Below are 24445 nucleotides of genomic sequence, written 5' to 3' on the forward strand. Positions count from 1 at the left end.
AAATGTCTTGGTGTACTGAAGCATGACGAGTTCTGTTCAATGAAACTAAAGGGCCTGTCTCTCCTCCACCAAACTGCACAGGTGGCACAATGCAGCCATGCAGGTTCCATTCTCCTGACATTTGCCAAACCCAGACTCATCCATCATCAAACTGCCACACAAAGAATCATGATTTGTCACTCAACGGACCACATTTCCACCGCTCCGGAGTCCAGTGGCAGCATGCTTTACACCACTCCATCTGATGCTTGGCATTGATTTTCGTGATGTGAGGCTTACATGCGGCTACTCGGGCATGGAAGCCCATTCCATGACGCTCCCCACTAACAGTTTCTGTGCTGTGGTAAATGCTACAGGAATTTTGGAATTCTGCAGTTATTGAGTCAAGAGAGCATTAACAACTTTTACTCACTATGTGCCACAGAGCAACCCTACTCTGTTACTTTACCTGGTTTCTGTTGTTCCTAAACACTTCCACTTTGCAGTAATACCACATACAGTTGACAATGGAATATCTAGCAGGGAAGAAATTTCATGAACTGACTTATTGCAGTGGTGGCATCCATTGACAGTACTATGCTTGAATTCACAGTTGTGCTCTGGCAAAGGGTTTGAACGAAAGACCTAAGAGGTTAAGAGATTCAGATACTAAGAGGACAGACAATACACAATGTGCAAGCCATATGGAGATTAAACACAAGACTAGTGATATACATAAAGTGCCAATAGTAACAATGATCATTACGTATGGAAATGAGATACAATATTTGTAGATGTGAGGTAGGGTGTAAAGACAAGAGTAGCTGCAGCCCAGCACATAATACTGGTCAGCAATTTATGAGGCTGATGGCATGAGGAAAGAAGAACCTTTTATTTTTGTACACAGGGTTCTGTTACATCTGCTGAAGGGGACAAGCTGAAAAAGACTGAGGAAACTACAACGATTTTCCCTGCTTGTATCCTGGTTCTTAAAGAGTACAAGTCCTGGAAGGTGGGCGGATGAACACCAATGATTTTTTTCTCTGCTGTCCTTACTGTTCGCTGCAGTCTGTTCATGTCCCGTTCAGTGGCTCCTCCAAACCAGACTGTGATGGATGTACACAGGACAATTGTCCTTTTCTGCAGATAGCACATCCTCTGCTGGGCCTTTTTGAGGACGGAGTTGATGCTGGTCTCCCACTTCAGGTCTTTGGAAATGGTGATTCGTAGAAGCCTGAAGGTCTCCACAGGTGACTCGGGGCTGTGGGATATTGTGAGGAGGGACAGTGCTGAGGAGTATTTCCTAAAATCCACTACATGAATATCTCTCTTCGAAGATAAAGTTCACTGCCTGGTCAAAAAAAAAGTAACCATTTGAATTTGAATCAGCAAGTACTTAAGAGCCAATGACTGGATCATTATTACAGCTCAGCAACGTTATGCAGCAATAAAGTGAAATCAGCTGCGTACTGGAAACTACTGAAAGACCAGGTTATCCCATCAATTGAACGGCACGGGCATATTCCAGGATGAGAATGCCAAGATTCATTGGGCTCAACTTGTGAAAGAGTGGTTCAAGGAGCATGAAGAATCATTTTCACACATGAATTGGCCACCACAGAGTGTTGAACTTATCCCGGTTGAAAGTCATTGAGATGTGATGAAGAAGATTTTGCATGGTTCAACGCACCTATCATCAACACAAGATCTCGATGAGAAATTAATGCAAATCTAGATGAAAAAAAAAATGTGGAGATGTTGCATAAGCCCATGGAAACAATGCCATGAGGAATGTGCGTCATAATCAAAGCTAAAAGCAGTCCAACGAAATATTAAAATGTGCAACATTTTTTTTTTGGTCAGGCAGAGTATTAAAAGCAGCACAAAGTAACACCTGAACTGAAATACAATTTAATTCAAGGAATTCTGAAATCAAAAACTATTATTTTCTGTTTAAATTGTTTTCCTAACCCAGAGTTAACTTTGCTTAACCATGGATAACACAACCTACAAAAAACATCATGAATAAATGCTTCTAATCATGTCTGTCATTAAAGGGCTGCTTCATAATTCCTGAAAACAATCTGCTATCAAAGTCACCCTGAATAAATAAAAAGCAATAATTCTATCCATCTTCCTTCTAGAGCTTATCCAAGGCACCAAAGACCATGGTGTATCCTGGATGGAGAGAGGGGGGTAAGGAACATGCACTGATACAGTGCATTGCCACTCCCATCACATGATATACCACCTCAGGGGTGAGACCCTGAGCACAGCCAATACCTCGGCACCACACCAGTCCAAATAGACTAGTCCCCCCGCCCCGCCCCAGTGGCAGGAGTGCCAATTCTGCTACCAACCCCTAAGTTCTTCCCTGTAAGTTGGAGGACCTCCTTATAGAACTGGTTGTAGATTAACATCAGACCCAGGGCAAAGCAATTGCAAGTTAAAGGCCTTGCTTAAGGGCCCAATGGAGTAAAATTACTCTGGGCATTCATGGGATTTGAACCAATAACCTTCCAAATGCTAGCATAGATCCCTATTCTTAGAGCCACCACTCCAGCCTCGATCTGTCCAGCCTAGATCTGTCCATCCTGGATAGGATGGTAAACAAAAAATGAAATGCTGAAGCAGTGCCCAATCTCTTCCCATTGCTTCAAAAATCTGTGAAATTGATTTTGAGTTATTGTTCTAATGAGATGTGTCTGCAACGTGATTTTAAAGAGGTCTTGAGATTCAGCATACGACATTAGATTTTGTTTTTGAATTGCTAAAACAATTACCACAGAATTTTAGATCATGGCATGTATTTGTTTATTTTTAGTTTACAATAAAGAATTTGAAAATTACATGCAGCAAAAACATTTTTAATGATTTTGTCTCAACCGGAAGGACAGGAGAGAGGGACCATCTGCAAACAGATTGATGCTTTTGGAAGTTAGAGCTCAATTAGACTCAAAACAGTTAATAAAAGAAAAACCAAAGGGACTAAGAGTCGTCAATCCAAAAGAGGGGTGTGATCCAGAAAGGCGTGGAACACAGAGATAACCTAGGACTGGGTACTGAGAAGGCTGAAGTCAACAGCTGGCTACATGGACAACAGGTGCAATGAGAGAAGACAAGACAAGAAGGAGACAAGGACAGGAACCTATGTACATATATCACAATTGACAAACCAAAGACAGTAAATAAGAGTTGACACATTAGGTGTGGAAAAATCACAGGATTATGGGATGGCCAGAACCCCCTGCTGGTCGAATTGGAACATGATGGAGGTCATGACGGTTTCTGATATTCTTCCCAGTTTGACTTTTTTTTGTCACTATTATTTGAATATTGGGAAATAAAATTTCTGATCTTTGCATCAACCTTCAGGTATGGTTTAATATCAGTATCCACAAAACAGAGGACATCACAGATATTTATAGCATTCTGTGTAAAATGCACATTTTTTGTACACTCCAACCTGGCTCTTCTCTGTTTCTCATTGATAAAGGGCTTCTTTCTTGCTTTATGGGACTTCAGTCCTGCCTCTAGGCGCCTGTTACGCGATTGTCCTAGCTGTGCACTTCACCCCACTTAATGTTTCCCATTCTTTTTGAAGGTCACTTGATGTCACCCTCTGATTCATGAGGGAGTGTTGAATAAGTTGATGGTCTGGCATTAGAGCATCATTGCTGCCCTTCTACCTGGCTAGTTTATGGTCATTCCCAGTATCTCCTGCTTCACATCGTTCTTCACATTGGAGGGCAGCATGTAGCTCAGTGGGCTAAGCCTGTGTGCCTATAGTCAGACAGTCACCGGTTCAAAGCCAGCTTCCCTGTATGTTTGCACTTTCTTCTAGAGCTGTATATAGTGTAGGGGGTTGTGTGGCTTTGTGTGTTGTGAATCTGTACCTGTGTCTGAAAGGTTCCCAGTCTGAATCCCATTGCCAGCAGTGTAATAATATCACTGTTAGAGGCTTAACCTGGAAAACTGATCCCGGGGTGCTAGAAAAATCTAACCCTAAACTCTGACCCCAAGCTTTGCTCTCATAGGACAACAAGACAGGATATGCAAAAGCTAAAGGATTCATATGTAATTGTTCTTGTGCAGTGTTGAAGTATCATCATACAGTATACACTCACTGAGCACTTGATTAGGAGCATTATTCTAATACTGGGTAGGAGCTTTCTTTGCTCTCAGATCTTCATGGCATGGATTCCAGAAGATGATGGAAGAATTTGTTTGAGATTCTGGTTCGTGCTGATAGGATTGCATCATGCAATTTCTGCGGATTTGTCTACCACCGCCCAAGGGCACTCTATTAGATTCAGATCTAGTGACTGGGAAGACTACTGAAGAACAGCATTTGTTTTGTGACATGGTGAATTCTCATGCTGGAAGCAGGCCTTAGAAGATGGGCAAATTGTAGCCATGAAGCATACGGCTAGCAACAATACTACAAAAGCCCGTTGTATTCAATCGATGATCAATTGGTGTTAACGCACCTAAAGTGTGCCAAGATCCATGGATTCCTGCTGTTGATGCTAAATACTGGCCATACCTTCTGTGTGCCTCAAAAAAAAAATCAAAATTCATCAAACCGGACTATGTTTCTCCAGTCTTCACCTGTCCAGTTCTGGTGAGCCTGTGCTCACTGCAGTTTCAGCTTTCTGTTTTTGTCTGACAGGAGTGAACCCCAACATGGTCTTCTGTGTTGTAGCCCATCCAGCTCAAGATTCGACATGTCATACATTCTGAGATGCTTTTCTGATCACCACAGTAGTGCAGAGTGGTTATCTGAGTTACTGTAGCCATTCTGTCAGCTCGAACCAGCCTGGCCATTTTTCTCTGACCTCTTTCATCAACAAGCCGTTTCTGTGTGTAGAACTGCTGCTCACTGGATGTCTTTTATTTTTCACACTCGAGAGGCCGTTGTGTGTGCAAATCCTAGGTGATCAACAGTTACATAAATACTCAAACCAGCCCGTCAGGTGAAGATCACATTTCTTCCCCATTGTGGTGTTTAATGTGAACATTAACCGAAGCTTCTGACCTGTATTAGTACGATTTTTCACTATGCGTTGGTCCACAGGTATTCCTAATGAAATACTGCTGTGGGTATTCCGAATGAAGTGCTCAGTAAGTGCATGATCGGGGTCGCACAAAAACATGGCTGGGCTTCCCATCTCCAAACCAAAACTACCATTTGTTTTCCATGAACAGGCACTCATGGGCCCACCTGGTGTCTGGGTCCCTGAAAGTCTTGATCAGTTTACGGGAAATTAAATTAAACGTAATATCATTTTAATTACATTTTATTAACAGAAACATTTTTAAAGGAGATTACATTAACAAATCAAAGACCGAACATTAATAATTTTTTTAAGTTAAAGAACTAAATCGATCAAACTAAATAAGAATAAAACTGAACAAAAAAAGGAATAAATGGTTACTGAAAAGAATCACGATTTATATCGCTAGTACAACTGCCATATGCCCTACGGCATCTACGGACCCTGTCTAAACTGAATATATTGTGCCAGAAATATTATAACCATTTTTAAAATGATGAATACACGATTTTTTAAATTAACAAGAGAAGTAAAAGTTACCTAGAATTTATAGCTGTTTATAACCTTATAACCTAACGATTGTTTTATTGTTGTCTTAACGTATGCATTTTTTTATTTTGTAGTTTTTCGCAATATTTCTAGGAGATTTCTTATCTTCGATCACAGATGCAAGGACCCACCCAGTTAAACTCCGACCACAACCCCCCTCCCCGACCGCATCCAGCTGTTGTCATACCTGCCAATCTCGCTTATAGACTATCCCACTTATTATCATTACCCTATCGAAATCAAAAAGGCTCTCCACGAGTCACGTTTAACAATTGCCGAACCTTGCACTTCCGGCTTCTGATGGGAAAAAAAAGAAATAAACAGTCCAATGAGCGTCAACTCCGCTGGTGTAAGTCACGCCCCTTTCATTTTATAGTTATAAAATATCGTTTCGTGCCTGTTTCGAACGAGCTATTCTCTTCTTGCGATTTTTCAGCCTACGAATCCCCGCCTTCTTTCTCTGTCTGTTTCCTGTCTGTATCTGCAGCTCCCCCCACTGTACGAAGTGGTAGCCATCTTAATTTGTTCTGTCTTTCTGCTCAGTCCGTAATAAAACACCTAACCTGGGCAGATAGAGGCGAGGAGGTCGTATCTTTTTTCCGCGTTTGTACTTTGTCGCCGGAGAACTTCTTTAAAATTATGCATGCTTATGCATCAAAGAATTGGCATTGAGGTCTTCTGCACGGGCGACTACAAGGTAAAGCGACGGCATACGCCGGCAATCCAATAGCTGACGTCTAGCAACCTTAATAGAAGAAAAATTTAATAATTTCAACGTGTAGAGTGTTTTATTCAAGCGATTTGTTTTGGCAGTACCGCTGACGTGATTTTTTTTGTGGCAGTAGCAAAAAATGTCTTGGCTCTTTTTGAACACTTCTGTTGATCGGTGTGTGTAGCACACTGTACTCAGCGAGTTAATTGGGTTGGTGTTAAGGTTGAGGTGCATCTTGCTATTTTGTGAATTGCGGTTGAGTTTTGCTTCACATTTGCGAGGCAGACTGTAGCGATGCAAGTACAAAGTTTATCTAAGAGGCTGCTGGTACTGGTTACCAGTTAAGCGGTTCATTGTGTATCCAGTTGAAATACTTATTTAACTGTTCAAACCATGATCCGTAGTACAGCAGTTGTATTCGTGGTCTGTCTTAATAGCTGGTGTGAGTCGAGTGTCAATTACGAAGACGTCTTACAAAATCTAAGTTTTTGCAGTATTAACGGGAGACTGATTATTCCTGGCTGTATCTGTACAGCTAGTTATATGTATCTAGCAAGCCACGTTGGTGTATGCATGGTTTACTTTTTACTGCAGTTGTTGTGTATGAATACGTCATTTCTCGGTTCTCTTCTCATCTGAGTAGTTAATTCGTTTATCGACTTTTCTTATGGTTTAATGGATTAGAAATGCATATATCTGTGTTTGTTTACGAGGGGCTCTATCCGCTGCAGGAGGCTTGGTGATGTTTGCTCTCCCCATCGTATCGAAGTGCAGGTAATGCTCTAATTGTACTAATTAACTTTACATGGACTTCTCAATTGAGATTAATTGGAAGTCATGTCAGGAATTTGAAATGTATGATTCCATAGAAACAATGTGTAACAGATGCTGGTTAGCATCCCTCACTCTCAGAAAAACGAATAAAAATTTGTACCTTTGCTTGTTATTAGCACTGTACCCTCAAGGATCGGCTAATTGTACCGTTAGCTGTAGGTAATTGTACCTTTTAGGGGACAGAAATGCAACCTTTCTGTACCACTTATGGTACATGAATGCCGTTCATACCTTTGAGATGTTCCTCAGAGTCAATTTCTTTCCCTTAAAAGGTACAATTACAAGGGTCCAGCCCTAGTGACAAGCGAAAGTACCAATTTTTACCATTTTTTCTGATACTGCAGTCTTAACCACAAAAACCAGTTTAATCCATCAAGTTACCAAAACATTGTGTGTTTGCAATTCTGTTTGGCTGTATTTTTCTGCTAATGTTCTGATTTCAAGGAGCCTCTTGCATTTATTTTAGAAATTCAGAAAAGCCGTAATATGATCGCAACCTTGTCTTGAGTCAGTGATTATTGGTGATGAGTAGGGTTTCTGCAAGAGACAAGAAAATCTGAATTATTGATTGGTCAGAGATTTTGGTTTCAGTGTTTTTTTTATTGCAAAAAATTAAAAGGCACGTGGTAATGACTCCCTTGTTTTTTGAACTGAGGGTTTTATTTAGTAGAAGAAATCCAACTAGACTGAGAAATAAGGAGAGGGATGTACTAAGAAGTAAAGTGGAGCCTATTTGGATTATTACTCTTTGTACAAGCAATATAAAGTTTATAATGCTGAAAGGACCAGATGTCTTAATATATTTTCATAAAAAATAACTTTATTAAAAAATAACAAAGTTATTGTGGATTTTATTATGAGTTGATTTAAGTAGTTCCTGAAATTGTTTGGGCAGTCAGGCATTTGGACGCCCGGTTTATGAAAACAGGATAGAGCTTCATGTGCAAGTATATCACTTTAAAAAGAGAAATCTGCACCTCTTAGTAGGTACTGGCAGATAAGTGCATTGACTGGGGGAAAGTGGGGATAAATTGGCCTGAGATTCGACTTGTGACACTTTGGGACAGAGAAAATATATTTTCTCAATAATAGGATATTATTACCATTTTTTCATTCTATACCTTATTTCTGAAAATCCGCACTGGAACTAAAATCAAGATTTCATCAGTTCAACCAGAAATATTGGTCAGTTTCCCCCTCAGTTTTTTCCATAGAAGCCCATGAAAACCTACACTATACTAAGTAACACAAAAAGCTTAAAGTGAAGTTTTTCAGCTGATTCTTGACAAAATCCCACAACCAATGGTGGAAACCCACCATGGAAATGAAAGTGATATCCCCACTCTAGTGAGAGATGACCTCAATAGTCATATCCCACTGATTTTTTAAAAATATATATTATTTATTTTTTTGCTTTATTTGGTAATCAAAATAACAGTCTGATCTGACAATCTGGCCTGGGCCAATTTTCAATTTTTACCTGCCAGTACCTACTCTTCATGGCTAAGGATATTGTGTTGTAAGCTGAATGCTGCTTTTTCATGTCCCTAAACACAAGCTTGAACTGAATTGCTCCATTAAATGTACCATGTTGAAATGGATGAAACAGTAAACATCCTGTCATGACATGAAGGACAAAGGACTCGAGGGCAGACGTTGGTCAAAACAAAAGGGATTTTTGTTGAACTAAACTTAACAAAAGGAACAGGAAGTAAATAGAACAGTGAGGGATCAAAACGAGAATGATAGAATGGCTACGGCCTAACAGAAGGCATGCCTTCAGTGGCTGGACTGGGGAGTACAGGACTGGGAAGCACATATACCAGACTAATGAGGGAGCTAATGAGAAGCAGCTGGGAGTGTTTAACACAAGGGTCGGAATGAGAGGTAAGACAAACGAGTAAACAGGTGTGGCTTATTTGACCCACGCTAGGGAGGGGATTGGAGGGTCAGGTGGATATGGCAGGCAGGACGTGACACCCCCCTATAGGTAAAAAAATTATGGAATGACCCAAATCAAATCACCCAGGTCCCAGATCACCCTTCCAGATTCCCCTGGAAAAAAAAATTACAGGTGCTCTTACACCGAACTTATGGAGAAATCCTAAATATTATATCTATATATCTAATCGTTTTGAAACTACGAATACTTATAATTTTTAATTAATTTTATGCAGTTTGCTGAATGACCCCTTTGGTCCAAGATTCCCACATTCATATCTCCTTTGATGTGGCATGTTCCGCATTGAAATTTCGCATTTTGAGTTAACTCTTTCTTTACAATTCAAAAGTGCAATCAGATCTTAAGTACATTTCCTCTTACAAGGCTCTGAAAATGGCTGAAAATTCAAAATGTGACAAAACAGTGCTCCCTTTCAGAGCTTCTCACTCAAACAATATGCTAGGTAAAGCACTCGGGTAACCCTAACCCTCATTTGACCATGTGGGCAATGAACCATCATTTTCATATTTTTACCATGTATTCCCATATATCTAAAGATAAGCCGACAAAAATTTGGTGTTTTTGCTCAGCTTTTTTCTGACGATATATTATTTTATTTTTTTTTAAAGAATGAGCTGTCATACTTTTGTACAAATTCAACTAAAACACAAATATTACATACAAGTCAGTGCTGCTACAATGCGACTAATGTGATTCTGAAGAACCTTGCACTCACTAAAATTTTGTACTAAAATACACATCCATTGGGGAAAAATAAGGTTAGGGCAGGGGTCTTAAACTGAAATTACCTGGGGGCCAATGGCTATGTGGTGATACCCCAAGCAGGACATGTGATAAATCACACACAAAGGAAAAGAGAAGTGTTTTTCAACTGAAAGTTTAAATATATACAGTCATTCTGGTGATCGGATCAGTATTGGTTTATAACTTAATACCAGAAACACGGCAATGCTCCTGGACAAGCCCTTAAGACTTTAGACAGCCTGGGTCTGCATTTTGATTTGTTGAAGTTCATAGTGGGGAAAAGTTTCTCGCAAATAACCGTGCTTCTAAAGAGACATTACCTAGTTGAACTGTTTGGACAACGCTAGCAAAAAATCAGTGTAACTTGTTCAATCGTGTAATTGTGCAATCATTTCTGTGTTTCTGTTTGTATCTCTAAAATTTGCTTTGAGGTCTGTGCTGCACTGTAAGTCTGTAAAACTCGTCTGAAGGTTTATCAGTATTATTGTGGTACGATAAAAATTTCACAGACTTTTATATTAAAAACCACAAATTTTAGCAGCACTCTGCATGTTTTGTTTCCATGAAAAATACTATTAGCAACTTACCTGGCATTCGCTATGAAGTAGTGGGTGGTGGTCATGAAGATCAAAAATGAAAATCCAACCACACCAGACTTAATCCTTTTTAAATGGCTGAAAAATCTCCAGAGTGCTGTAACTGCTTCTACTATGTTTTTACCTACTTAAAACAAACCCACGCTGCTTCCTGCACCTGCGGAATGGTTGAGCCTGGAGATTTTTTTTTCAAAGCACCAGTTTTAATAATAATTAAAATTTAAAACGGTAATACAAAGTGTCACGAAGTGTAGCCTTGGCCATCATTGGTCAGGAGTAGTAAGCCACAGCCACCATGCGGTCGGACATGCACATAGCACAAAAACAATGGATTACGGTATGCGGACACTGAAAAGAACCGCTTCCAAAGAATTATTTGTTCACGATTTGGACATCACTGTTATTCACTTGGATAGCTGTTTTTGTGAACAAATAGTGTTTCTTGCTAGGACCATATCACATTGTGCTTTTCTCTCCACCTGAAAATCATGCAAATACAAATGTGATTCCGTGTTGTATTAGACTTGGGTACTAATATCAATTTTGTTAGAACAGACTCTTGGTGTGATATACATTGTAGCAGGACTAACTGTAGTTCTATTTCAGAATTGCCACATAGACTTATTTCAATAAGTAATAATAATTTCATGCTACCCCTTCATGAATTAATTCAAAATGGTGAAAATAAACAACAGTTTTTGGTAACACTTTACTTGAAACTCTCATCTAAAATGCATTATTGATGCCTTCAAAAAGCATCCCGTCACATCCTTATTATTACGGTCGGTATAAGAGTGAGGGATGCTTTGTAATGTATTATGAAGGTATTTGTAATGTATTATAGATGAGAACTTTTCTGGAGCTTATGAAGTATTATCAACCCTGTAATGCCTTATGACCATCAATAAAAAAATCTGTAATGTTTTATTCATTCTTATACTGACCATTGTAATGCATTATGGAAGCCCTCATCTTTAATGCTTTATACATACCTTCGTAGTGCATTAAGAAGCATCCTTAATTGATTTTTGCTGTTTAAAATTGAACCCCCTAAGTGATACACACCTAGTTATGCTACACACATTGATAGTCCTCCTTTCTTTTTAGACAGCTGTTAAAAATTGTTGCTTTTGATTTTTCTGTAGTTGTATTTGTGACCATTTTAACCTTAATAGTGCAAAACTGCATTATGACTCATGAATGCTGTGGTCTTTTTTTCCCCTATCTTCTTATACTATCAGTAGACTTGTGATTCTGCAAAATTATTGAAAATCTTCATTCTCACTGTCATTCAGATTTCATCCAGTCTTTTTAGATTTTTGGTGGAGTATCGACAACTAACCAAAATAGGTTTATGTAGTTTGGCATTGTAAATAAGACAACCTTCTGAATTGACAGCTACAGAAATGCATTAACTTTTAATCTGAAAAACATTATAATTTACCTATCCACTTATGGCTGCACAATTAGTCAAATTTTAATCCCGATTACGATTTTGGCTGCTACAATTAAATTAAGATGATCATTGGCAATATTAACATTTGAATAGCGGGCTCTGGTGCATATCAAATCAGGCATTTTCTCAACCAAAAGTCAGCCAACCACCAGGGAGCTGTATGAGCGGCAACCTCAAATCGTGACAGAGTGAGAAGTAATGTCGGGAGCAGAATGTCATATGTTTTTGTGCTTATTAATTTAAGTATTTCCAAAGATTAATATTAATCGCATAACAGTGATGAAATACAAGCCTTGCTTTAACATAAATACTAAAAGAATAGATCGCTTTAATTGCTATGGCAGTTGGGTGTGGGTTTTACTTAGAAGAGATACAAAAAGAGACGCATATAATGTTTATTCATTCGTTTTGGATTTGTCCAAGTAACAAAGCAAAGGAATAAGCCGCTTCAGTCGAAAGCTGCATTTGATTCTCATTTCAAATAAAATGCAGGTTTGGCAACTTTGGTCAGCTGCATGGAGTGAGATTTTCTGTTCTCTGTTCTGCACTTACATTTACATGTATGTAAGTTTTATTACCTTGTAAGTAGTCTGTAGGGTTTGCAAACTGCCGTAACGTTTTTATGCAGCTAATTTTAAGTTCATAATGGAATATAGATTCATTATAGATTCATGCATTGTCATTAAACGGATTCATCGCTCACACCGCTACACCCTTATTCGGGTGGTGCTTTTCTACAAAATTTTGAATATACGAGTGAGGCATGCCGACTGGGACCAAGCATGGGAGACGTTTGCCCACGATCCCACAGCGAGAGAGAGACAGAGAAGAACCATCAGCTTAGTTGTGATTACTTGACACTAGGCAGACAAAGTGTATACGTTATACTCGTATCGCAAGACCTCATTCGTTTATCAAGTTTAAATTTATAAAATTTTGCTCGTCTTGCAAAACACTCCAAGTTACTCTCAATCCAAGGATTTACTGTATTTGTTTGTGAATTTCACCTACTGTCAACTTTACTTTGACGGATCCAATGAAACTGGGTCTACTAAGTAAAGTTTCCTTGGGTAATTAGTTCTGACTCTGAGTCACTCCTGTTAATAGTGGATTTAGAATCCAGCCGAGTACCTGAGGTTTGGAAAAAAAGAATTAAACTTTAAAAAAAACCTCCAACTAATGTCTTGTCCTTTAATTCATTCAGTGGTAGTCCACCATTACATTAATGATACTGTTGCCACCAGAACAAAAAATTAAAAGAAAATTTTATATTTTGTCATGCAGGCAACCTTTGACGAGTGGTGGGAAGTGGTGAGGATTGATCACATGAATAAATCGTGCCCCGTATTGGTTCAAAACAGGACAAAGCATTTATTTTCACAATACAGAACAATCCTGTACAATACCAACTCTACTCTGAAGAGGTCTCAAAGTTCCAGCCTTTGATACGGTTTTATACGGCTTGCGGCATGTTTAAAATTTGTTAAATCTACCCCACAGATAAATCTTTACTTTTCCACAGAATAAAAAAAATGAATTTTATTCCACTAATCTGCCCTGGGAAGTTCATTGGTATTGATGATATTAGACAAAAATATATCGGTTATCGGTACTGGTCAAAATTTCCATATCGTCGCACCACTAATACTACCATTTATTTTGGTGCCACAAAGAAGGCCTCGTGCATTGCATTTCCTCACACACACTATCCATTGTGTCAATAGCCACACAGCTACCATGGAAACGCGAAAATAACCTGAAAGCCGTTAAGGAAATAATGGATCTGCATGATGATTAATTCAGTAACGATCTCTTCACCCTCTTCACGTGACTTGCACACACAGCAATATAAAAGCTGTACTGTATATTGGGTGTATAGAAAACTATTGATGCATCATGATGAACTGACTTTATTAAGAGGATGATTCTACTGTTTCAAAAAAGAAGCACTACCTTAATTATCTCGCTACAAAGCTATTGGAAAACTCATCTCTGTTTTGTAGAGCAGAACACACTCTCTAATGTATAAGATATCTATTGGTTGATATTCATTAAAAATCAGTATTGTTTGTCAGTCTTTGCTGCTGTTGCCAGCTGATATTTAAACTTTCAGTGTTCTAAGTTAGCAGCACCAGAGCCACAGACACTAAAATCTACTAAATTAATGGAGGTTAGTCTGGATGATCAGTCATGTAGTGGAGGATGAGGGATTTTGTCACCTCATTCACCACTCACTAGATGTTTCTAAGTACCTGCAGCATGTTTATAATTCATTTTTTAATCTGACCCACAAATTTTTGTTTCGCTTTCCACAGAATAAAAATGATGTAATTCTCATAATCTGTGATTTTTTTTTCTGTATAGTAGTTGATGTTTTGACAATATCTTTGTATTACATTAATAGTGTGTAATTAAATTCCTGAGGTAATGTTTGTGATTTTTTTTTTGTGAATTAAAAAAATATTTGAATTTAGGTTGTCAAAATAATCCAATAATTGATTAATCTATGATATAAATGAAAAATTTCCAGTTAGGACTGGGCTGAAAAACATCTTGATATTTTAGGTTACTGTATCGATGATCAATTTATATCGATATTATTAAATTTTTTCAAAAATTATTTTAAAACTGTCAAGACTTACTTACTCATCTTTAAAAAAAGTCATAATGAATTACGGTTTTAGTCACATCCATGTTTCCCAACTGGAAAACATGAAAAGTGCATTTCTGCTGAACAATGCAATATCATATAAGATGTTAAAATGTGCAAAAATTATGTAAATAAATATTTCAAGTATGTAACACCTAGATTCTTCAGGTAAATGCTTATATTCAAATAAGATATTGTATAACACTTTTTTTCAGTGCTGTTGTGTTCCTCTACTGAACTCTTCCACATGAACCAAAGAAAAAGACACAACAAATAAAGAATTACAAATTAAGTAAATATGTACAAAGCCCCAGAAGGGACCCGGAGAGGAGACAAATTGATTATTGGAAAAACTGAAATTAAAAAATTTTTTTGAAATTTGAAATTCTCAACAACTAGGTTGTTCAAAAGTTAACTGTATGGAGTCAAGTTGCAGGTACATAATGCTGCAAACAAATGTGTGTACCGTAAACAAAAACACATATACTGCAAACATAATCAATGTATTAAGATTTCTTTCTTTGCCAGATTTTTTGAATATATATTTTTTTGTAGTAGTTCTTTTTTCTTTACGTCACACTTTTTTTTGGCAGACATTTCTTTTTTTTATTGTATGTGTGCTGACCTTTGCAATATTTTTTCCCTTTGTGCTACAGTTTTCTTTGCATTTCACTATTTTGCCGCTTTTTGACAAGGTGTGGGTGGGCGGGGCTTTGTGGGAGGTGTCTGTTACTATCTGATCAACAATCCACAGCACATGCCAGATTTGTACCTCACATGTATGCATTATTGAGCATGCGTATATCACGTTTCTTTTTCTGCCCCTGACTGATCTATTCGTTGTGCCATTTTATAATAAACCATATTGTCTACAATAAAATCAATATAACGATACATCATGAAGCCATTTTGTATGTAAAAATGTATTGAGTATAATAGACAAATTTGATACCTCGTTCAGCTCTATTTCCAATGCAAAGAATTGCTTCTATCGTAATTAACTTACTACAGCTAGATGATGAAATACATTAATTTGTTTTGACAGTAGCGTGTCTTCTGCATAACACAGTTGACCTAATTAGTGAATAAAGATTAAAGCAGTAATTCATGGTGCATTTTTTGTAGCAAATTAACAACATCCTGAAAAATATTACCAGTTTGGTTAATCATTCTGCACTGTTTTGAACCTTCCCTATGCTGCCATATAATCAGAGCAAAGTTATGAGTAGAGATCACCAGAGTCCTGTGTTGTCAATTCATTAATTACAGATAGAGGAACTGGTAACAAGATGATCACCTGGCAGTTCAGGTACTCACCTTGTCAATTATTGAGATGGGAAAGCCCCGGATATTTTCATTTGAAAACAAAAGTGTTTTCAAGCAGGACACAAACTGTGCTGTTCGCTACTGCTACCGAACGCACCATGTCCCTTCTGTGTTTACCCATCCATTCCCATAATCATTAGCTAAGTCTGAGGAATACCAAGGGAAACAACTGAACATACTGGTCCAGTTGTTGTTTTTTTAAAAAAAAAAAAAGTCTGGTGTTTACTGATGTCTTGAGCATAGTGCAACACTATATAAATGAACCCCGATTTAAGCCTGTGTTTCTCTGTACATATTGTGCATGAGTATTAAAGATAGTAATTACTGCAACAGATACCAAAACAGTTTTTTTTTCGTATCATTATTAATCCTCTTGCTAAGATATTTCATGCCTGCGCTTACCCGTGCTCCATTTTGTATTGGGGGTAAAATGGCTGCCAGACAGAACAAACCATGTGACTGCAGCTGTGCTTTGTGCTGGAGAGGCCGAATAACCTGTAATTGTGAAAAGCCTTCATTAGTACATGAATGTTTATGTAATGGTTATACAGACTGTTCGGGAATAAGTGGCAAGGATTATAATTGTCTACAGAAGATGATTAAATGGTCTGGTCCTCTAAGATTGCCGGTCCAAGGCTATAAAAGGAAAATGGGCTTGAATCATTTGAATTGATGGCTCTTCTGTTATCATTGCAATAAGTGCAAGAATGTTGGCCTTGATCAAGTGGTCTTCAAGTTAGACATCATGTTTGCTGTGTTTTTGTTACCTCTATTTCTGCTCCTAAATTGTACTGGTCTCTCATCAACTGCTGTCTACTAAGATGGTACTATTGTGTGCATGTCTGTGCGTGGGTGGAAATGAGAGCATCACATCTTTTATGGAAAGTAACCCTAGTGCTTTAATACTCCTTCCTGACATATCTTCATATAGAGTAAGCTAAAGCCTTTATGTGCTTTAACATATGGATCATTTTCAAAAATTAATGGACATAAAGGAATCTTCATTTTCTGGTTTAACTCTTGGTTGAATAACAAATAAGGCTTTACCAACTGAAAAACGTTAGGTGGTGCAACCAAATATTTATACTTTACTATTATTTTATTCCAAATGAAAGCCTTCATAAATGAACCATTTAAGTTTCTGTAATGCATCAGACATTGTTAATTGCTATTTGTTATTTGAATTTATGATTAGTAGTAATATTAATTGTGGTTGTACCATCTGCATTTTAAGTCATTTCAAATGAAACAGACGTATGTTTGAACACCTGCACAAACGTTTGTTCTTGATATCTAGTGTATACATACAACTTTAAAAACCGATAGTTTTGTCATATTGCAGAATTTTAATGTTTTTTTTTTCCATTGGTTGTACCACCTGACATAAACCGTGCAAGAATAACAGTTGAAAATGGACTTTTTTCTTAGTATTTGAGTTAGATCTAGCTTTCACTGTCCACGGGTTATTTGCATAACCAATTGACAAAGAAAGTGTTTCAAGTCCCACACCAAAGTACTGAAGTACCCCAACTGGTTTGGTACTTTTGGTACAGGAACTTTTAGTACTGGTACTCAACTGGAAGTCAATGGAAAAAGGGAAAGTGCCAAAAGTACGGTACTTGGTGTTGTGGAAATGCGCCCTTTGAGAGTGAAGGAAACTAATTAAGGAATTAATTCAGTTTTAAGTATTAACTGTAATTCATGTCTTTGTACGTTACTCCCATTTTGAAATATTGCTTAGAAGCTTTTTAGAATAAAAGAAAAATTAATTGTGTGGTTATCATGCTGCAGACACACTGGATATACTAGGGGGGCATTTTGCATATTTATTCCCAAATTGCCATTTTTTTATTTTTGCAAACTCTTTCAGATGTAGAGTTGAGAGTCTGTGGGATTTTCTGGATTTCTCTGTGAATGCCTCCTAAAATGTGATCTGATGTTCAGGTAAGTAAGCTAATAAATAGATGAACTAATCATACCACAACAGTGCCATATCTTCATTGAACAGTCAAGGTCATTGATGAGCATCTATGAACTTCTAGGATAATGATCTCTTGAAAAGTAATTGGAACCCGATGTTGCAGTCAGCTGAGATATGGTTTCCACCTGCCCCGCCGCACAGCCACCTGAATTTGGTTACTTGCTCTTCACAACAGACTTGTGTTCAAGTATAATATGGGCCAGTCCAAAGGAATTCCAGAGGAGTGCAGAAGAAAAGCTGTTGAAGCTCATGAAACTAGAAAAGTTTTCACATACATTTCTAATAATCCTCTGTCCTGCAGTTTATGAATGGATTTAATTCTGCAGCATTGCTCGGTATCCTGCCAAGCTTAGTGCAAAGGCTTGCTGTTGAATGCTCGAAGTGACAAAGAACCTTAAGTTGACAGCTAAGCATTTGCAGGCATATCTTACATGAGTCTTCTATAATAAAAAAAAACACTGGGGAAAAATGTGATATTCATGCCAAGTTGCTTTGTAAGTAATGCTGCCATGATTAGTCGATTTAGTCAATGATGACAGTATTGACTTTTTTTTTTTTCTTTTTGATTTGTAGAATGCTGCAATTCATTATAAGCAGGGTTTGTACAAGTGTTTTTTTTTGTTTTTTTTGTAGTATTGCACGGGATACCGGTACTGAAAAGGTACCATATTTTTTAAAGCTGTTCAGTATTACATTTCTTTAGTACCAATACTATTTATGCTATTACCGACATATCTAATGCTGAACCAATGGATCCGAACCATGGACTCAATACATCCAAACCTCTGGTGGAACTCAATTATTCCTTATTTCAAAATTACTTGCATCATGTTATATATATATATATATATGCATCATGTTCCATCCCAAAAAATAACGTATCAGCGGAATCTAATACAGAGGAATTGGCTGAAATATTGAACTGCCATTTGGGTGCCGTTTATCGCCAGTGTCCACTAATTAGTTAATATAAGGGTCCACATACTATATTTGTTCTATAAAGATATAAAGATATGGTAACAAAATGTTGTGTGTTTTTTAATGTTTATTATAATATTGTAATGGCTTTGACTGGAAGAAAATTGGATCACGTTAATGGAGCCATTCATGCAGACACCCTCATAATATCAAAGGGTTCACAAACTTTTTCTCACAACTGTATCAAACTCTACTGGTTTAGATTGATAGAGCTGATGTATTATTGCCCTGGGCAAACATCTGACATAATTAAAGGGCTGGCAAAAATATGGATTATTTCCTTTGTTTACTTGCTGGTCAGGTCAGTACCCCAGAAGGATGGGATGTACAGTTAAGGAAACTGTCCTTGATTAATTTTGGAATAATTAAATATGTCAGTTCACCCACAGTCTCTCACTCTCCATCTGCCCAGTTTTTGTGCATTTGATCTGATAACAGCGGGCAAAGCATCCACAGAAAACAAGCAAATTAATAAGCAAGACAAAAACTGGCAGGGAAGTAGAGGTTTTACAGGCACAAGAAAAAACTGATAACAGTGCATGCAATCTGTGTTAGCAACATAGGGTACAGGAGAGCTAATTCACTTCTAGAATCTTATGCAGCAAAACAGTTATTCTATTCAATCCCTTGATGCAACAAATGAATAAATAACAAGCGTCACATAACCACCCGTGTTTGATTGTGGATTGAGTTGTTTGTTATGCAGCCCATATAATGGCAGCCAGTTCTTCAGCATGGCCTAGCTAAGCAGTCTGACAAGCTGCCATTTTCTGTAACGAATTGGATGAGCATACACTTGCCTTCTGCTTGTAAAAACCAAATTAGATCGTATAAAATGAATAACATTGAGATGGTGTTTTGCCTTCACCCTAGCATTAACCGAGTGGGGAGTTATCTCTGGAGCACAGTTAAGATCTGGACTGCTCTGTTTCTGACCGTAAATACGGTTTGTCTGATAGAGGAAGGGTTGATGGTAAATCTGCAGGGATTCTGCTGTCTTCTTTGTCAAGTCTATCAGGCAAATTAGACCTTTTTCCTTTTGCAGTAGTTTGAGGTGCATAATACAAGAAGTCTATCCTCTAACATGGAGCCAGCTTGTAGGAAGAAAAGAGGCCGGAGCAGGCAGGGATGAGGATCTGTGGATTAGCTGCCTGCTGGCCACCCAAGCTCACTAGAATGTGAGAACAGTACATTTGAATGATGGGACAAAAAGAACCTTGAAGTCTCTTCTGTATCGGTAGAAAAGTAAACCTAGAGGTTACTTGTTATGTTTTTGAGATTAACCTTTTGTGCTCTGTTGCTGATGCCCAAGCATATACTTGAGTATCATACAAACTAATTTCCATGCTTCTTCCATTTTCAGGGAACGTCTTCTCCATTAATTTGAGTGATTCATGCAGTTTCACTGTTGACATACAGTTGGCATGAATTGTGAAGTCGAGGTTACAGAGAAGGCAGTGCACTCCTGGTCCAGGTTCACCTCGGCTGGAAAGACTGCACTTTTGGAAGCCTTGAGGGTTTTTAGTCCCATGTCAAAGGATCTTCTGGACACTGAGATACAGCTGGTATCCTTTCTTCAGGGCCTCAAAGAAGAAGGTCACAAGCCCACTGTGCTGAAGAGCAAGGATGTCTACGGCTACAATTCCTGCACAGCAGAACCTCTTCCGCAAGCAAAGTTATCAAAAATACAGGAACCTTTTAACAAGGTTCCTAAGTTACAGAAATCTGGTAAGCGACGCAGAAGGAAACCTGGTACCAAGAAGAAAGAAATTAATTATACGCTCTTGAGTGCAGCAGCTAAACTCATTTTGAAGAATCAACCTAAAATTCTATTGACAAACCTCTCAAGAGAGACTTTAAAACGGACAGTCCATTCCAAGCCACCAGTTATAAACATCAGGCCTGTCCAGATGCCATGTCTTAAACTGACTAATATCAAAGGGCCCTCTAGGGGCCATACAGCAAAGCTGCAGATTCATACAGGATTAGGGTCTCGATCAGTTGCTTTGTCCAACTCCCACAGGTTACCTGGACTGTCAGAGATACCTGTGCAACCACTGGAACATTCAGCAAAAACTGCTAAAGTAGTAGCTTTGGAGAAAAGAATGGTTTCCTGCCCAATAAAGTTGGGGGTGATGCTGAAACGAGAGACTGTTCCAGCGGTACATGAGAACGGTAGGGTCTTGAAGGAAAGCAACAACTACAAACCAGTGCCCATAAAACGTCGCAGATCCATTGTGGCTAACAAAAAGCTGGGCTTGAGGGATAAGGGTGCAGCTCGGGTGCGGAAGCGAAAAAGGCATGAGGAAGCCGAGGACAAGATGCTGAGGAAGACGGGCAAAAACGGAGTCTGGGTTGTGAAAGGTCAAGAGGATTCCGGGCTTCTTAGGTTTAAGGTGATCAAGGTGGATGATTCCATCACAGATGAAGAGGTACGAAGAAAAGCCCAGAAGATTTTGCAAGTTAATTTGTCGCCCGTTATTGAAATTCAACCGCTCATCACTTACCCTGTGTAAATCATAGTCATGCTACAAAAGCTCTGCATGATCCCTGCAACTAGCTTTTATTTTTACTTTTCTACCAATGCCTTGTTGAGCCTGAACTCAACGTCGAAGCATTTTTATAATGGGAAAAAAGACATTTAGGGTAGGATTTACCCTTCATCCAGCAAGGACGATGTGTGTGATGTCTGTGTTTCACCTTTCCTGCATTGAAGGGACAGTGCACAGTGTAGGAGCGCAGTTGCTACATAGTGGAACAATAATTACCATCGTTCATGTGTCTTTTTCTTTCGAAAAGGGTGCAGGTTTAAATTGTGACGGTTTTATATGATACGGTGCACTGTGAAATGACATTTCATCTGTTTTGTTAAGATAAAGGAAGCCATGTTGTCATATTACTATGCAGTATCTATAAAGCTGTTTTTTCAAATGGCGACACAGATTAGCGTGCTCTATTGTAGGCTTTTATTTTGGTATTCGGCCATACCCTAGTATTCCATAATTTTTGGGAAGATTTCTTTGTTCACCTGAACATGTTTTATTTTCATTTAAAATCATTCACTTTAAGGGCATCTAGTGGCTTTTTCCAACTCCTCTGGGGAAGTTGGGATTCTGTTTTTGGTTTTGGTTGAGACTTAAATAATGCATCAGAATGCGCTCTTCAGACTGTTTGGAAATGTGTGCGCTGAATTTCATCACTTTGTATTGCAATCATTTTAATTCAGGGCACGATTAAATGGCCGTGTTTTGTATAAAACATCGCATCCATGAGTAGATGTTTATATTGCGGCCCGGTTAGATAGAGCACATTTCATTTCAACTTTCCTCATGCAAGGTAAAACAAATTTCCATTTGGAAATCCCTGACATGGTAACTGATCAGTGGGCTGCTCCTGGACTGAATATTTTCTCACCTTACAAAATACTCTAGCTTCCGTAATTGCTCCATTTTATTTAAAAAACATTCAGTCTAATTATTTACAAATGTATTTCATACTTGGTATTACTTTTACATCTCTAGAGTACAGCTATTTAAACAAATGTTGGGTTTTCATAATTGCCATTGACGTTCAGTATGTGCTGCTTTGCCTTTAATGTAACTTAGGTTTGAAAATAAAGGTCTCCATTACCCTGTACTGGGTAGGCATCCGGAAGATGAATGGATGTGTGAAATAAAAGCAAAACAAACCCTTCTAATGAACAGTTGGTATTGACAGTTGTTCTTGTGCCAAACAGGTCCATTTGGTGCCTTTCTGTTGCTTAGATTTTCTCCAGTATTTCAAAATGATCTGTAGAATAACTTGGATTGAGTTCTACCTTAAATTGCTTCCAGTGTTTTACTTTTTTTTTATCTAGTTCCTCAAAGGCTTCTTTGCATATTGACTTAGCTTTTCGGTTCCTGAAATACTTCCTTCTTATACAGAGTATGGTCTTTTCCCATGCTTGCTTCAGGGTTTTGACTTGACACTGGACAAAGGCAACAATACCAAAACAAATGATAGATGTGGGTTTGAATGGAGGTTGTGTTCTGTAGAACCGGAAGATGCACTTTCTGTATAGACACGGTAACTTCCCCCTGTGACATTTTCCAATTTCTGTATGTGTAACTTGAATTTAAATGTTTGAGACTGGCAATTTTCATACATGATTGTTTTTTGTAAAAAATTACATCATTTTCCCCAGCCAGAGTGGTCTTGTGAACAATGCTAATTAAATAATTAAATTCTGTGCAGTCAACATTGTATATTTGGTATAACTGTTCAGAAATTGTGAAATAAAAATTGCTTTAAAAAAACCGCTCATTCTCATGCCCTAATGCAAAGACCATGATACTGGTTTTGGAAGCTCCTGAGCTTGTTACCCGAATCCCACACCACTTACAACTTGTTTTAATTAAACATATATACAATTAGCATGCCAACAATAGTTATGCAAGCCAAAGACACAAATATGCTCAGAGGCCCCTGGACTTCAGCCGAGGTCAGGCTGTGCATTAAAGCGTCCTTCAGTCACAGAACATGCAGTGCATGTTTGCTGTTACATCCTTTTTAAATGATATTTCTTCCATAAAGCTAACTGGAATAGCAAATGTGGGGAAAATCTGAAAGCTAGGAGTACCATTACCATCAGGTGCAATCATGTCTAAAAAAAACTGCCATCAACTATTGTAAGTCAGTCGGGGCTTTCTTGTGAAATAATGTTTAAAAAATGTGCTGACAGAATATGAGTACTTCTCGTATGTCAGCATTTCCCAAACCCAGACAGGCCGTAGATGTCTGCCATCGGTGCTGAGTTTCGATTTAGTTGAAGTAACTAATTAATTTTATTTGATTAATTTAATGAACCTTTCAAGTCTGAAATGTGTTGGATCCAGATTAAAATGACATTAAGGTATATTAAGTATGAAGTATTCAGATACTGCTGTTAAAATGCTGGTACCTTTCCTTGGGTGTGTGCTCCCTTCAACGGACTGGCATCATGTCCAGGTTGTATTCCGCCCTTGTGCCCTATGCTTTCTGGGATTGGTTCCAGGTCTCCCGTGACCTTGATAAGGATAAGCGGTTGGAAGATGGATGGAAGACTTGGTTGTGCTACACCAACCTGATGTTCACAGTAAAGGTGAAAAATATATCATATACAGTGTAATAAATTATGTATTTGCTTTTTTTTATCATGAATTAATCACTTAATATCTCAAAACAAGCCCAGCTAATTTGAAGTAGATCTGGACTGTAACACAATGATCACATTTAGTAAATATTGTGCATTTTGTTTTAGGTAGAGAAGAAAATCTTGATTCTGTCAGGTCATTACCAGACAAAATCAAATGATATGTAACGGTTGCTGGTAAGTGTCATTTCAACCTTGATGACGCATAAACGTTAGGAACGAAACGAGATAGAATTTCCCCCACAGAACTGTGAGTTGATGTTTTTTTTTAAACCCTAACCCTAGTTGGCTTAACCATAATTTGAGAACCAAGGGTGACACAGCAGGCTGTTGGAAAGTATGACATGTGCTATTAAATTGAGCTAATGTGTGTTTTGCCATTATACGAGAACCCTAAAGTATCATAAAAGCACCTTATAATGCCTGAAAAAGCCATACATTCTTTAACCC

General features: G+C 38.1%; 1 protein-coding gene and 1 long non-coding RNA gene across 4 annotated transcripts; one reads left to right on the forward strand and one right to left on the reverse strand.

The window, feature by feature from the left end:
* Window positions 1-852: 852 nt before the first annotated feature.
* LOC125744800 (uncharacterized) lies at window positions 853-15984 on the reverse strand. The gene is made up of 2 exons (XR_007398500.1): window positions 15858-15984; window positions 853-1240 (listed from the first exon to the last, which is right to left on the reverse strand). It is a non-coding gene; the product is annotated as an uncharacterized LOC125744800 (long non-coding RNA).
* On the forward strand, window positions 6006-23214 carry LOC125744799 (coiled-coil domain-containing protein 71-like). Of its 3 annotated transcripts, XM_049017028.1 has the most exons (3): window positions 6006-6282; window positions 7029-7071; window positions 20189-23213. In XM_049017028.1, the coding sequence occupies exon 3, from the start codon at window positions 20250-20252 to the stop codon at window positions 21339-21341; it is 1092 nt and encodes a 363-aa protein (XP_048872985.1). In that variant the 5' UTR covers window positions 6006-6282; window positions 7029-7071; window positions 20189-20249; the 3' UTR covers window positions 21342-23213. The 3 variants fall into 3 exon arrangements, with proteins under 3 accessions (XP_048872985.1, XP_048872984.1, XP_048872987.1); XM_049017027.1 differs by lacking the exon at window positions 7029-7071 and having other exon boundaries at window positions 20189-23212; XM_049017030.1 differs by lacking the exons at window positions 6006-6282; window positions 7029-7071 and adding an exon at window positions 15968-17810 and having other exon boundaries at window positions 20189-23214.
* The last annotated feature ends 1231 nt before the right edge of the window (window positions 23215-24445 follow it).

Source organism: Brienomyrus brachyistius, chromosome 6, assembly GCF_023856365.1.
Source record: "Brienomyrus brachyistius isolate T26 chromosome 6, BBRACH_0.4, whole genome shotgun sequence".
NCBI classification, from domain to species: domain Eukaryota; kingdom Metazoa; phylum Chordata; class Actinopteri; order Osteoglossiformes; family Mormyridae; genus Brienomyrus; species Brienomyrus brachyistius.

What these genes read in the sequence shown, in the direction of transcription:
- LOC125744799 (XM_049017028.1), top strand. Translation starts at nt 20,250, where the DNA reads ATGAATTGTGAAGTCGAGGTTACAGAGAAGGCAGTGCACTCCTGGTCC.